This window comes from Diceros bicornis, chromosome X, assembly GCF_020826845.1.
Source record: "Diceros bicornis minor isolate mBicDic1 chromosome X, mDicBic1.mat.cur, whole genome shotgun sequence".
Taxonomy (NCBI): domain Eukaryota; kingdom Metazoa; phylum Chordata; class Mammalia; order Perissodactyla; family Rhinocerotidae; genus Diceros; species Diceros bicornis.
Window position 1 is genome coordinate 35,422,132 of NC_080781.1, and position 16,143 is coordinate 35,438,274.

Consider the following 16,143-nt stretch of genomic DNA (forward strand, 5'->3'; position numbering starts at 1 on the left):
TACTTCCAAAAAGCAACTAGCAGGCAGTATTTTCACATCTGAAACAGATGCAAATTATATTCGCACATCTGTTCACCCTCATACACACATACACAAAAAGATTCATCCATTTTGATAGCTACTCACATTCTGGCCCCAATTTATTTCAAAAAACTACAATTTTAGTTATAGAGGAAAAAAAGCAAAAGATATGAAATATTTGTTTTAAAAATATAGAACAGTTTTTTGCTGGGCTACTTAATGATACAGTAGAATCCAACGCCAAAGCCTTCAACTTTTAAGAACAGATTGGGGGTAAGGGGGAGGAAGGAATGCACTTACCCTAATGCAGGTTGGCAGCCGTGGGTAAGACCCAGTAGTCAGTACATCAATGGCATATGGGATGGCAAAACTAGGCAGGCGTGCATGGACTAGAGCATCTCTAGCCAACGAGGCCAGGCGATCAGCAGTGTCCACAAACAGGATGGCTTGCTGATCTAAAAAGCTGGAGATCATCTTTAAAGCAAAAGGTAAATGTATTAAGCTTCCTTGAAAACTAGCCGCTTTTCACTTCAAATATTTATTCATTCCAAAGTAAATTTCAAAGGGAATTAATATATGTTTTCCCATATTTCAAAATATTTCTTCCAAAATTTTCCCAGTAATTTGAAGAAGAAATATTTTAACAAAACAATAATTTTCTATCAATTGGTTTTTCAATTCGTTTCTCCATTCTTGTTTTTTTTTTTTTGCAAGGAGGACTAGCCCTGAGCTAACATCCGATGCCAATCCTCCCCTTTTTTCTTGAGGAAGATTGGCCCTGGGCTAACATCCGTGCCCATCTTCCTCTACTTTATATGGGACGCCACCACAGCATGGCTTAACAAGCGGTGCATCGGTGTGCGCCCAGGATCCGAACCCGAGAACCCAGGGCCACAGCAGCGGAGCGCACGCACTTAACCGCTGCGCCACCAGGCCAGCCCCTCGTTTCTCCATTCTTAACATTTCACATACATAATATAACAAGTTAGGAAAAATAAATAGAATAAAATGTTTTTTACTCTTACAGACTTTTAGAGTTGGCTGCTAATGAAGTAGTTAAAACTATCGACTCCTGGACCCAGACTGTCTTAGTCTCAATTTTAATTCCGCAATTTACTAGCCCTATAATCTTGGGCAAATTACTTAATCCCTCTGTGCCTCATTTTTTTCCAACTGTAAAATGGAGATGATTTCTAACCTCATAAGGTTGTTCGGAAGATTATGAGTTAAAGCATATGAAACCTTCAGAATAGTACCTAGAACATAGAAAACACTCAATAAACACTGCTCATTATGAGATCTAGGCCAACTTCATGCCCAATACAGAAATCCTTTCCATCAGTTCTCTACTCAATGCATGTCATAAGGGCACCTAAACTAGTAGAGCTCATCACAGAGCTGAAAACTACTTCCTTGAAACTTTTATCTTCTAGTTCTATTCTGGAACAACACTTAAAGTCTCTTGTGTCCCTAAAACAGGGGAAGCCCACCCCATCTTCAAGCTAAACATTCCAAGTCACTTCAATTAGTCTTCACATCTCCAAATTCCTGATTCATCATCCTTGTTCCACTGCCTGGAAATGCTCCAGTTTATCAGTGGCCAACTTAAAATGTGGTGTCCAAAATTAATACTGCATCATGCACACATAATGCCCTACATTTTCTCAGTATTTCCACACTCATTTTATTATCTGATTTTCACAACTCTAGGAAATAGACAGAACCAGATAATTACTATCACCTTTGAGATGAGAAAACTGAGACTTAGGTTCAGACACGTGTCCAAAAAAAGCCAGTCAATAATCAGACAAGCTGGAACCAAAAAATGTTTCTTCCAACTCTTAGACCAGCATAGCCCAGTAGAAGTGCTACCTTCTATGACTAGGAAAATGGATTTCTATCAATGCCACCAACACTAACTTCTTATTAGCAGCCATGATACTGCTAACACATAGCAAGCTTGGAGTCAACTAAAAGGCCTTTATCTTTTGTACATGATCTCTATCAAGCAAGGTCCCCTTTCCCATCCTGAACCTAAAGCAACACGGTCATCTGTCTGATTTTAACATATTTAAAACCATTTTGAATCCTATTTCTCTCAACCTCTGAACTGGTTTTTACTCAGATTTAGGTCATCCCAAGTCTCCCTTTACTCAGGACACTAAAAATGCTTATCAGACCAAAGCCAAGGCCAAATAACACTAAAGACTGCCCTCCAGAAAGACATGTATCAATCCTAGCGGGGTGCCACAGTTTATCCAGCCCACACTGCTCCACCTTAAACATGGGTAATTAATGAAACACTCTAAACTACCTTGATCAACTCAAAATATACTAGCTTCAGCTATATCCCTTTGACTTAGAAATCAAATTAATAAAGCTAAAACTTTAGTTTTGAGTAACTTATTAGTGAATCCATGTAGGTCCCTAACAATCACTATGTTCTTTTTTTTTTTTTTTTTGGTTTTTAAAATACTCACATACCAGCTGTTAATATGGTTAATAATAATCTCCTTTAAAATTTAACTGAGTACCGAACAGACATTTCTCTAAGCAAAACAGAAAAATGGCCAAAAGCACATGAAAAAATGTTCAATATCACTAGTCATCAGAGAAATGCAAATAAAAACCACAATGAGATGCCACTTCACACTCACTAGGATGGCTTAGAATCAAAATGTCAACAATAACAAGGGTTGGCATGGAGAAACTGGAACCCTCACACGTTGCTGGTGGGAATGTGAAACGGTACAGCCATTTTGGAAAACAGTCTGGCAGTTCTCCATATGATTAAACAAAGAGTTACCCTAAGACCCAGCCATCCCACTCCTAGGTATATACTCAAGAGAAACAAAAGCTTATGTCCACACAGAAACTTGTACATGAATGTTTATAGCAACATTATTCATAATAGGCAAAAACTGGAAACAACCTAAATGTCCATTAACTGATGAATGGATAAACAAAATGTAGATCCATACAATTCAGCTATAAAAACGAAGTACTGATACATGCTACAACATGGATGAACCTTGAAAATATTATGCTAAGTGAAAGAAGCCAGTCACAAAAGACCACATGATTCCATTTATATGAAATGTTCAGAATGGGCAAATCCATAGAGACAGTAGATTAGTGGTTGCTTAGAGCTGGGGGGAGGTTTTGGGGGTGACAGCTAAAGAGTACAGGTTTTCTTTTTGAGGTGATAAAAATGTTCTAAAATCGACTGTGGTGATGGTTGCACATATCTGTGAATATACTAAAAACCATTGAATTGTACACTTTAAGTGGGTGGATTGTATGGTATATGAATTATATCTCAATAAGGCTGTTTTAAAAAAAACTCTAGGAGAATGAGAGATATTTTCTCTTTTCCTTAGATAAAACATTACCCAGACTGTTTTATCCTTAGAGTTCTATAAACTGTGTATTTATACACTCAGCTACACATATAATATGTCTGGCATAGCTAAAGATCATTATCCATTGAGAACCTCTAATGAGACCAGTTAAATAATCATTAGTTTGAGAAAAGAAGTGTCAAAACATGAATAATCCTCTAATTCTCCAGCTGATGGACTTTATCCCTGACATAAACACATCTGTATCTAGACTAGCAAAACAAAAATACCAAAACTTTATGTAAGTTCAATATGAGACTTTATTCAGAATGTGACTTCTTAGAACAGCCAATTTAAAAAACTGATAGAAGAATACTATACTATGAATTAATGAAAGATGAATACAATATGGCTCAATAACAAAACCAAGAGTTTTGGATTTTGCTTGTTACTATGTTATTGAAGCACAACTCAGTAGTATCAAACAGATAATTTAAACACCCATGGTATAATTAGAGATTTAACATCAGATTTGAAAAACTGAACACTGGGATTTGATATACTTCAGTAAAACCTAACTTTTCCCTGAAAGTTTGAACATTTTTAAGAAAAGATTACCCCAAATTAACTAATTATTGAAAAGAAACCTTAGGCTTTTCAGAAATACTATACCATGTTTCTTCATTTCAGCCAAAAGAGATTCATTAGACTTGGTGCCCAAATTTCCAAAACAATGAAATGAATTGTAAACTTTCTGATAAATAGGTTTGGAATAAGCCTATTTATTAATAACAAAAACTATTCTTTGTATGATGCTTTACAGTATACAAAAGACTCTCTGTCTACAAACTTTAATTTCCCAATCATACCAACAGACAACAGATCAATAAAAGGACCTTTCTCCCCACATAAGGAAAACTTAACATATAGTACAAAATACTCTCCCCCTAAATAAACCTTTGATCAATGTTATATAGAAGGATGGTATCAGTTTACTACTAGAGAAAAAAGATAGGTGGCTAGAAAGTGTCTTACAGAATTCTTCCAGTCTTGTTATTGACTTAGCTAGCAGAACTGGAATTGAGCATTAATTTCAATGTAAATCAGGTTTTGTTTTTGACTTAAAAAAAAAAAAGAATATTATTCTAGAATTTTAAATTCTCAACTTCTTCATAACCTCTTTTTTCTTTTCACTTGAGCAATTTTCACATAAGCTTTATGTCTAACGATAAGGGAACCTGGTGAAACTGAGGATAGCAAATGCAGTGGACTCAAACTGAGGTGAGATGTCAGGAAATCACGTGCAACTGTGTTGTAGATTTCTTTCTGAAGTGAAATTTTATGGAACAGGCAAACCCCAATAGATTTACAAATATAAAATTACTATAAAAATATTTTCAACTTAGCTTGTCAGGGTGCTAAAAATAAATTTATTATGGTACTTCTATATTGACTGGGTAGCTGCTAATTTTAATTTATTCAGGAAGCCTGATAAACTTACGAGAATTTAAAAACGAATTGAATATAATTTAACCAATGTAAAGTTGTTTTTCTGCTTTCACCTATAAAAACTGATAAAATTTTTAAATGTCATTACATAATTGATTGAAAAAAATTTTTGAGCATCAGTGTCAAGCTTACTTAGAGAATCTACCCACTTTCCCCCATTTTCCAAATATAATTGACAATGGCTAGAAGCTTACTTGGCCTTGTAAAGCTGGGCCTGGAGAGCTGACTTCAATTAAAGTGAGTAAATACTCTCATTATTTTGGGACTTTATTCATTTTATGATAATTACTCTACCCCTTCCAACATGAACTCCATTCCCCTCATTAGAAGTGACTGAAATAAAACAGGAAGGAGTAATCATGGTCTCATCTGTTAACACCACACCATTCTCTCGAAGGTATGCGCTCAACAGGCCACACAAGATCCCTACTGACGTTTTCCCTCCTTAACACTTCTTGAACATAGCTTAAAACATTTTTGTTCCCCAGCAAATTTTAACATCTTTGGTACACTTCACTACGTGTCACTCCTTTGAATTCAAAAGAGCGCTTCAACAGTCCAAAGACTATGAACTTCTTGAAAGCAGGGACTGTGTCTTATTTAAGTCTCCATCCCATACCCTATATACCGTGCTCAATAAAAGTTTGGAGAATGAGTAGATGAATAAACAAATGAACAAATAAATGCTGTCATCAGCTCTGAGAACTTGAAGAAGCCATTTAGCTTCTAGGAACCTTATTTCCTCATCTGCAAAATAAGAAAAAAATACCGGCTCTGCCATTCTCACGAGGCAGCCAAGAATCAATAGGCAAAACTTAAGGGACTACTTTGCAAACACTAAGGAATCGTACAAATGGAAGCTATTTTCCTCCTTTAGTTCAAGTTCCATATTTAATGTCTTCAAGCATAGTGATAGCTCCAGACATCATCTACTGTTTTTTCTGATTAGGTGTCCATAAACAAATACTAAGTTTCTACAGAAATATATTATACATTATCATGCAGAAATATGATTACTCACATAAGTAATGTCTCTCAAAACAAAACAGCAGACATAAGTTAAAGCTAAAATTAGAAACTATGTCTATTATAATTTAATATTCAAAAAAATTATTTTATATAAAATAAAATCAGAAGTTTAACTCACCGCACATTTTTCCACTTTGCCAGCATTATTAGCCCATTTTACTAAAGCTAATAATCGAACAAAGAGTTGGCGTGTCCGGCTAGCAAACTGCACTATTTCTATTTTCCTATAAAATAAAACAACCACATATGTGAAAGAGTATTTCACAATTTATTTCATTTAGCTAAAACACAAATCAATTTTTGTTTACAATCATTACAGTGAAATGAACCACCTAAAATATTTATCTCAATATAAATTATTGTCACATTTTGTATACTGCCTACATATGCTTTATTTTTCACCTCAGAGTAATAAATCCAAAAGAATGTTTTAGCAATAAATCACATTTTTAAATTTTTTTTTTTTTTTTTAGTGAGGAAGATTGGCCCTTAGCTAACATCTGTGCCACTCTTCCTCTATTTTTTGTATGTGGGATGCCACTACAGTGTGGCTTGATGAGCAGTATGTAGGTCCACGTCCAGGATTCAAACCTGTGAATCCAGGCCACTGAAGCGGTGCATGCGAACTTAACCACTACACCACTAGGCTGGCCCCTAAAATTAATTTTATATTGCAATAAAAGTTGTTTACTAAAATATACTAAATTCACAAATATAAAATTACTATATAGAAGTTAACTGGGTCAGAGAGGGGACCAAATTAGGAGTTATGAATTATGAATTTCATAATTGAAATTATGAGTTATGAATTAGTAACCTTTTTGGTAAGAGAAAGGAATTGAAAGAGATCTTTTTTTTTTTAATTTTTTATTTATTTATTTTTTTCCTCCAAAGCCCCAGTAGATAGTTGTATGTCATAGTTGCACAGCCTTCTAGTTGCTGTATGTGGGACACGGCCTCAGCATGGCCGGAGAAGCGATGCGTCGGTGCGCGCCCGGGATCCGAACCCGGGCTGCCAGCAGCAGAGCGCGTGCACCTAACTGCTAAGCCACGGGGCCGGCCCTGAAATAGATCTTTACCAAAGCTTGAAACTGTACTCTTTCTACAAAAGCAGGGGCCTATTTCCCATCTTGCAAGAGCATGATTTAAAAAATTGAATAATCAAAGAACTTAACTTGCTTATGGTAAAAATTTACCAAATTTATTTCAATGACAAACTTAAGATATTAAATTATCCAAGCAAAGTTAAAGAAGTTGAGTACTAAAAATAAAAGCTGGAAGGTCTGTCCATATCTATTTTTATGCTATTCTCACTACAACGCTTTTTCTCCCAATACTCGTCAGTATTTTTATCATCTCCTTATAAAGCCTTAAAAGCTTTACATTGTCAATCAATGTGTTAGCTAGACCTCTCAACTTCATGTCAGCTACAAAACTGATAATCACACCTTTCTTAGTTTACCTTAAGACACTGAAAAAAATATCCGACAGGCTAGGACTGACGACAGGACCCAGCAGGACTCCAACCTCCCTCCAAGTGGACTCTGACTTATTAATCTTAATTCAGCTGTTCAATGACCTACAGATCCAACCCACATCTCTGCATCTCACCAACAGCAACACCATGATGTAACACACCAAAATACAAGTTTTTGCCGATATATAAGCCTAACTGAAGACCTCAGAGTCTACCTCCTATTGAGAGGGTACATAGCCCACAAACAACCTTAAAGGCTTCTTTAAAGCTCAGCCAGCAATATGATTATTGGTAGTGTAAAGAGAAGAATCAAGGACACAGATACAATTAGGACTCTGCCAGTGTCTGTGAAGGATCCTAGGAGATAAAACAAGCAGAGCATCACAGGTTAGACTGGGACACAGCAGAAATGTTAAATATACATTAAGCTCTGGCAGCCACCTTGGTGCTAGGAGCCTAGTACTGTCACTCTAACTCAGCAATGGCTTACAGAATAAGCAAGGTCTCTGCTTCTCTTCCAGAGCAAACATATTTGTATATTATTAATTAGCTTTCCCAAATGAGCTCCTCTACTGGAAAGGAGACGTCTCCCTTTGTAAACTATTATAACGTTTTTTTCTGACACCATGTTGTCTCAAGTGATAGGCAGCATGAGTCGATTTTCCAAGGCCCCGTTTCCCTTCCTGCCCCACAGTGGACAGAACAAACCCTGACTTTCATTTCCTTCCTTTAAAACTGACCAGCCAAACTATAACACAGGTATGCTTCAATTGTCTCTTCCACCTCTACCTTTTTGATGTATGTCTAACTTCTATCAGAAAGGTCAGTTGGGGGTAGAGTATAAATGCTAAAATCCTCCCTAGTGACTTGGTATTAAAAAAAGAAAAAAAAATCAACCAAGGAGCATAAGTAGTGCCAAAAATATAGTCAAGCAGTCTATACTGTAGCCACAATTTAAATCCCAATCACATGATTTCTTTAAAATCTTAATTTATCTTGTTCCTTTGGCCTATGGAAACACACTAGTGTTTCGTTATGTGTTAAGCCCCAAACTCCAACTGAATCAAAATTCTCTCAACTATAAAATAGCAATAGCAGTAGGCAAATATCAATTCTCTAAAGATATCTAATAGCATCATTGTAGCAAATGGTAAATTTGCAGCCAACTTTCTAAAGCCAGTCTGCTCCTCAGCTTCTTCCATTAGGAACTATATCTTCTACATCTTCCTAGCCCCCTCAGGGACTTGACCTGGTCAGTGACTCAATAAAGGTTTCTATAACAAAAGGTCTAGAGCTGGTCTCACACCAAGTATTGTCAAGGATGAGGAAATTACATTTCCCAGGGCTCCCAAAACAGATGGTGTAAAAAAATCACCCTAGGCTCTCTGGGCCTAGGTTTCCAATCCACGGCCCTACCACCCATACCCACATACACACTCCCACTCTCTCTCATATAAACACACACACACTCTCACTCACTCACTCATAGCTATACCAACGAAGAGACAGATTTAAGGTTTTTTCATACTCACCTTTCCACATCAGATTTCCTTGGCAGTCTAAGAAGAAGAAGAAAAAAAGAAATTGACTAAATATATGCACATATTCATCAAAATATAATAATGGTCTTTACTTTGACTCTCTTAAATACTTTAGTGTTTGAGAAAAAAATGGATAAATAGCCTCTATAGGCTTGTGTGGCTACCTACTCTTTTTTTTTTTTTTCTTTTTGTGAGGACGATCGGCCCTGAGCTAACTAAAATCTGCCAATCCTCCTCTTTTTGCTGAGGAAGACTGACCCTGGGCTAACATCCGTGCCCATCTTCCTCCACTTTATATGGGACGCCGCCACAGCGTGACTTGCCAAGCAGTGCGTCGGTGCGCGCCCGGGATCCGAACCGGCGAACCCCGGGCCGCCGCAGCAGAGCACGGGCACTTAACCGCTTGCGCCACCGGGCTGGCCCCTACCTACTCTTTTTTATTTTTATTAATTTCCAGCAATACAGTTATAAGGGAAAAACCAACAAAGGAACATCTCTCTCCATTCAAAATTCAAAATCAAAAAGTAGTACATGAACCTCAAATATTTAAAAAGCCCAAGTCTTACATTAGCACACTATATCATCGAGTGTCAGAGAAAATATTCTTTTAAGACCAAAATGGCCACGGATGCAGAGTACTACTTAGTTGCCAGCCTCCCGTACCTAATGGAACCTTGCTTCCAACCAATAATCCCTCCATGTTTTGTTATGGTGGGAAAACCGTAAGCTAACCACACAAAAGGGCCAGTGTCAGCCAAGGGGTTTACAGTAATTATGACGTTGCATGGTGGTTAGTTGTAAATGATTTATATTACTTGTAAACAGCTCCAGTAAGGTATTGATTTCTTTTTTCTTAGTTCTCCACTACCGATAGCCAGCAACCAATGCCACCATTTTCCCTGATAAATTATACCATCTAACACTCTCGCATCCACTGATGCTTAGAGAAGTCCCAATCTGCCTCCTGAATCACCACATTCTGTAAACCTCTATCTCATGGTCCAAGATTTAACAGCCTGAATAACTCTAAAGTCTCCCCTACATCTAATCGCTTCTTGAAGAATACACACTGAGCCGCTTAGATCCTCTCCTCCCACTCACATGCCACAGGTGCAAAAAAATTAAAACCACCTCCAAAGAGTCAAGGTACAAGGAGGGGAAACTATTAAAATGAGTTCTGGCTTGTAGTTACCTATAATTCTTAGGGTAGACAATGGGATGGAAGCTGAAGCTATGATACGAGTGATAAAGGAAACTAGGTAGGAGCTGGAAGGACCAGCAGATCAGAGGATGAAGCAGAAATTAAGGCCTTATTATAAGACGGCAACTGGACAGTTCTACATGCAAAAGCTCCTGAGAACACTCCTCTCAAAGCCACAACCCTTGTCTTCAAGGGAGGGAGAGAACGAGAACCATGGATGCTTGTGTGTGCACGAGAGGGGGAGAAACAGAAGAGTAGAGCCTTTGGGGGTAGAAAGAACAGGAATCATTGTTCCAGCACTTCCCACCTGCCCCAGAGACCTGAAAAGGATCATCTCATGTGAGAGGTGGTAGAATTTCAGGGACAAAGGATAGGTTTTGCTGCCTGCATCCCTTTTCCCCCAATTTTTCTAATCTATTTAAAATTCCTTTATGGATAACAAATCCACCATTTGGGGCAAAAGCTGTAAAATGCAAATTTTTGGAAGAAGTAAGTCACAGAAACTTATTTATACCAAAGCGTGATAAGACAAGTTTACATGACTGAGATCCCAGCATTTTCTGATTTTAATTAAAAGAGGTTAAAAAAAAGAGTAGAACTTAAGTCCCTAAAAAGTCAAGGCAGAGTGTAAACTCTAAGATGAGAGCATGTATGTTGAGGGGAAAGAGGAAGTGGACAAGCACAAGGAAAAAACCAGAAATTTGGGGCCAAAAACAAACCACCTAAAATTGCCTAGGCTGACCTTTTTACTTTCAATAGTTCACAGACAAGCATCAAATGTGGCAGAAATATGACTCTTATAAAGTGTACCTAGAACACTGGTTTTACATTAATACGTTAATCCTGACAGTTTCTACCTGGAACAAGGAAAAATACATGATTTAAGAACTGCCAAGGTTAGTTCCCAAACTAATTTTAGTTATCACAAATCAAAAGAGAAAAAAGTTATTTTATGCCTATGTACCAAGAGCAACAGTGAATTGTCCCATTAAATTTTCCATGGTCTAAAATGACAATTCTAAAAATCCATTCGTTGATGTATTAAATCAATAAATACTTAGTTAAGCCCCGACTATGTACCAGGCATTGTTCTAGGCCCTGGGGAAAGTAGCAAAGAGATCAAAATCCCTGTCCTCATAGAGCTTCCAATGGGGAGGAGACAGATAAGAAACGAATAATGTCCGGTGGGGATAAGTGCTGTAGAGAAAGACAAAGTAGTGAGTAACGAACGATAGATTGAAGGGGCAGAGTACTTTTCACCGGTGGTCAGAGAAAGTCTCTCTGATAAGTTATACGTGAACCAAGACCTAAAGGAAATGAGAAAGCAAACCACACAGATTTCTAGGGGAAGAGCAAAGGCTCTAAGGTGGGACTATGCCTGGCACTATTAAGAAACATCAAGAAGGGTACCGTGGCTGAAAGGGAATAAGCAAGGAGAAGAGTGTTAGGAATGAAGTTAAAGAGGTAAGGGAGAGAAGGCACAGATAGTGCAGGGCCTTAAAGGTAAGGTGATCACATGTCCTGGTGTGCTCAAGATAGTCCCAGTTTATGCCTGTTGCTCTGACATTATTATTAACAGCACCTTTCACGCTCAAAAGTGTCCTGATTTGGACTATAAATTTTACATCACTCTACATATTCGTGACAATAAAAACTTTTTACTTTTTTTTTTTTAAACATTTATTTATTTATTTTCCCCCCAAAGCCCCGGTAGATAGTTGTATGTCATAGCTGCACATTCTTCTAGTTGCTGTACCTGGGACGCGGCCTCAGCATGGCCTGAGAAGCGGTGCGTCGGTGCGCGCCCGGGATCCGAACCTGGGCCGCCAGCAGCGGAGCGCGCGCACTTAACCGCTAAACCACGGGGCGGCCCGAAACTTTTTACTCTTAAGTGAGATGGGGGACCACCCGAAAGTTGTGAGCCGGAGAGTTTTAAAAGGATCGTCCTGGGGCAGGCCTGGTGGCGTAGCGGTTAAGTGCACGCGCTCCACTTTGGTGGCCCTTTGGCGGCCCGAGGGTTCGCAGGTTCGGATCCCGGGCACGCACTGACACACCGCTTGTCAAGCCATGCTGTGGCAGCGTCCCATACGAAGTAGAGGAAGATGGGCACGGCTGTTAGCCCAGGGCCAATCTTCATCAGCAAAAAAAGAGGACTGGCAGTGGATGTTAGCTCAGGGCTGATCCTCCTCATAAAAAAATAAAAATAAATAAATAAATAAAAGGATCGTCCTGGCTATTTAATGGAGGAAAACCTGTCGAGGGGCAAGGGTACGGTAGAGATACCACTTAGCAGACTACTACAGTAACACGGGTGAAGGATTAACACTTGATGGAAATGTTGAAAAGTGGTCAGATTCTGAAGTCAGAGATGACAAGGCTTGCTGATGTACTACTGGGTGTGGGATGGGAAGAAAGAGGAGCTACGAATTACTCGAAAATTTTTGGCTTAGGCAACAACAGGAAGAATGGAGATACTATTTAGTGAGAGGAAAGGTCTGGGGAAATCGAGTGGAATCAGGAGTTTGGTTCTGGACGAGGTACATTAAAATGCCCATTAAGTATTCAAATGTAGGCATCTGGATATAGAGTCTGGAGTTCAGTGGAGAGGTCTGCGCTGGAGATGTAAGTATGAGAATCATCATTATATAAAGAGTGTGGGACTAAAACTATATACTTGTTCTATAACAATAAAAGAGAGATTTCTCTCTTCATAACTAAGTCCTAAAATAGTAAGAAGGACACAATATAATTCAAAGAATGTCCACAAATCCACTATGGAAAAACAAATTACACAAATCACACAACCACTGATAGCAATTTTCAACATTTTAGGACAGGTGACCTTCACACACATCAAATTTTCTCATGGATACTCTTGGATTTTTACGAAATCCATCAATAGATGGTGCAGAGAAGTATGTTACTACAATAAACCCTGATCATCACAGATATTTAAGTTTCTCATTAGACAAGGGTAGGCTTCTTTCTGTCCCATTCAATAAAGTACAGTATATCAAAATTCAGTGAGAATGATGTTTCCCAGGAATAAGTGGAATGTATTCTAATTCTTTTAATCACCTGCAAACAAATATTTTAACAGTCTCTAGTAACAAATTACTGTGACACTTTACAGTCATATTTCTACAAACTAATGTACTTCAACAGAAAACACTGATCTGGAGTCTAGCAATAGATAAAAAATAAAAATTAATCTAGACAAAAACTAATAATTCTTACTTTTTCTGAACCTGGATTAAAAAATGTAAAATAGTAAAGTATTTATACTCCCCAATTTTATAGTTCTTTTCACACACTGAAAATCATTACAGTGTATTCTGATCCTATTCTGAAGGGATTAACATCCTACTCATGTCCCAAGGCATTTCATTGGTAACTTGGTGATTTATAAACTCCCTTCATACTCCAAGAGACAATAACAGCAGGCCAGTTACAAAAAATCTTTTACTCACACTAAATGCGTGAAAACTTCAAACACTCTCAAACGTTCCAGAAAAAACACCCTGGAACCCAAAATTTTGGATTACAATACATCTCCTGAGTTCAAACTCTATCAGAAGCAATTACAACCTACATTTAAAATGTACAGTCAAGACGCTGTAAAACAGATTTCCTGTCTTTAGGATTTTTTTTTTTTTTTAAAGCTCGAATATTATGTATTCCTAAACCCTAATCTTGGGCTTTGGGCTAAAAAGCTTCCAGCCAAGAAATCAATAGGCTTCTGTTGGCAACTCGAGCAAAAAATCCCAAAGACGGAATTTTTAGTGAAAGCATAATAACATGCAAATTAACAAGCCTCCGTTGCTTCATGTCCAGAAAAACCCCAAATGCAAAGCTGCTCCTCCACCTCCGCTGAGCCCCCTGAGTTCAGAAATTCTAGACTAAGAGCCCGTAGAGAGGGGAAAACAGCAGCCTCTTGGGGAAAGGGAGGTGAGAACCTCTCAGCCGGTTGGGCGGGAAGGGGGGGCTGGGGAGCAGGCATGGGTTTCGCGGCACTTACAGGTCCGTCAACACCATGAGCTCCGAGTAGGCCCGGTGCAGCAGAAATTCGATGAGGGTACTCAGCCTGTAGCCAGGGCTAGCCGCAGCCGCAGCGGCCGCCGCCACGGCGGCTCCGGGAGGAGGAGGCGCCGGGGCTGACGCGGGGCCACCGCTGCCCCCGCCACCGCCTCCGGGCGGGACCAGCTGGTGGTTCTCCAGCTGCACTGGGGCCATGGCGGCGCAGGGCCGGGCTTGGCGCAGCGGCACAAAATGAGGCCCTCGAGCCTCCCGGGCGCTCGGTCACCGCGCCGAAGTGGGCGCGGGCAGAGTCGCCGCCACCTACTGCCAGGCCGCCTCTGAACAGGAAGCCGTGCGCCGGCCGCGGAGGCCCGCCCCCATGTAGCGATGAGCCCGCCGGCTCCAGGGACGGGAGCGAGGGGCGGGGGAACGCAGGGAGGGCGGGGAAGCAGGGCGGGGAAGCAGGGCGGGCGCCGCCGAGAAGCTGCGCCTCCGCAACGGATCAGATGCCGCTTTGCCAGGCAGCCGCGGCATCCATGTTGACGGCCCAAAGCGGAAGTCGTTAAGCGGAACGGAAGGGGAACCCGTAGGGGGACTTCCGACCGCAACCTGAGCCTTTTCTCCCGCTATAGGGCGCCGGAACGCTAGCGGGGTGCGTGGGAGTGAGGCGGGGCCGGAGCGCGGGCGGCAAAAGCGGAAGCGGGGGCCGCCCGCCGCCGGAAGCGGGTGTGAGGGCGGAGCCGGCGTCGTCACCGCGAGCGTCATCAGTTGCCGCGCCCTTGCCCTCGCCGCCCTCCGGGGTTTAAAAGGCTCCAATTTGGCCTGAGGTATCTAGCAGCGCTGTGCTGTGGGCTGCGAACGCGGCTAGGGAGTGCTCCCCCGCTCTGGTATTTGTGAGTTGTGGTTCTGGAATCGGGAAGAAATTGTAGCGGCTGCGCGCTTGTGATTTCTCAGATCTTTGCACCGCCCACAGTCTGCCCATGCGCCTTTCGTGGGATAGAAAACGTTTCCGTCATTTTTTTTTTTTTTTTAACTGTGGGAAAATATTCGAGAAAATATGATTGGGGTAGGAGCAGGGCCGCTAACAGAATAACTTCACTTTGATGGAGTTGGATATATGCTGATTTTATTACCGACCCTCAAATCTCGGCAGTTCGACCGCAGAAACGGCCCTTAAATCCTCTACCGCTGGCTGTCACTCAGTTCTTGTCACTGCTCTTGCAGTAGCCGCCCTGCCCTCCAAGGGCTTTCGGTTCATCTATGCCCTACTGCCACTCTTTCCCCCTCAAAATTCACGTTTAATATTTTGCTTCTTGCTTTAAAATGGTGATTCTCAACCTCGCCTGCAGGTTGGAATCACGGAGGTGGAGGAGGGCTTTAAAAATACTTATACCTACGAATACTTATGCCACCCCCAGAGATTCAGCTTTAATTGGTCTGATGCGAGATCTGGGCTTCGGGGTTTTTAAAAGCTTCCTCGGTGTTTCTAGTGTGCAGCCGAGTAGAAATCCACTGTTAAAAAAGCGTCCATTGCTGCGCCCCTTCTCGGACATCTTTGTGCAGATTCCTATCTCTAACTCTTAGGTGTAAGAGATGCTTTTGCTGTTTTCGAAGGTTAAAATACTCTCATCCTTGTCCACTTGTGTGATTCTTAGTCATTCTTGAAGGCCATTCACCTGTCTTCTGAAGGTGTAACCTTTGGAGTGTAATCTCTTGCTCCCTCTTTTGTAGTCCTAAAGCATATTTACACACAGTATCATCAGGGTACTTATCAAAAGGCGTTAGGATTACTTAATACCCTTCCATGTGCAGTTGCCGGAGGGCAGAGACTATCAACCATCCCTATGCAAGCAACCTCAGGGAACAAACACATTTTTATAAGTTTGCTAGAATCGTACCATTTCTTTTGCAGCTGTTTTGATTTGTTTTATTGAAGGTTTTTTTCCTCTTTTGAAAACTATTGACTTCAGTGAAAAAACCCCGGTGGTCGCATACACAAAAAAGATA

At 40.4% G+C, this 16,143-nt stretch overlaps 1 protein-coding gene across 4 annotated transcripts in view; it reads right to left on the reverse strand.

Moving 5' to 3' along the window:
• The window catches only part of MED14 (mediator complex subunit 14), a 69,345-nt gene extending 54,592 nt beyond the window's left edge, over nucleotides 1-14,753 (reverse strand). For 3 of the 4 annotated variants that reach the window (XM_058535658.1, XM_058535656.1, XM_058535655.1), the window contains exons 1-4: nucleotides 14,138-14,752; nucleotides 8,910-8,936; nucleotides 6,019-6,124; nucleotides 322-495 (exon numbers count right to left, since the gene is read on the reverse strand). In XM_058535658.1, coding sequence (XP_058391641.1) covers nucleotides 322-495; nucleotides 6,019-6,124; nucleotides 8,910-8,936; nucleotides 14,138-14,352 — 522 coding nt within the window. In that variant the 5' untranslated portion in view covers nucleotides 14,353-14,752. Of the gene's footprint in view, nucleotides 1-321; nucleotides 496-6,018; nucleotides 6,125-8,909; nucleotides 8,937-14,137 lie in introns of all 4 variants that reach the window. The other variant, XM_058535657.1, reaches the window with a different exon arrangement.
• Between the last annotated feature and the right edge of the window lie 1,390 nt (nucleotides 14,754-16,143).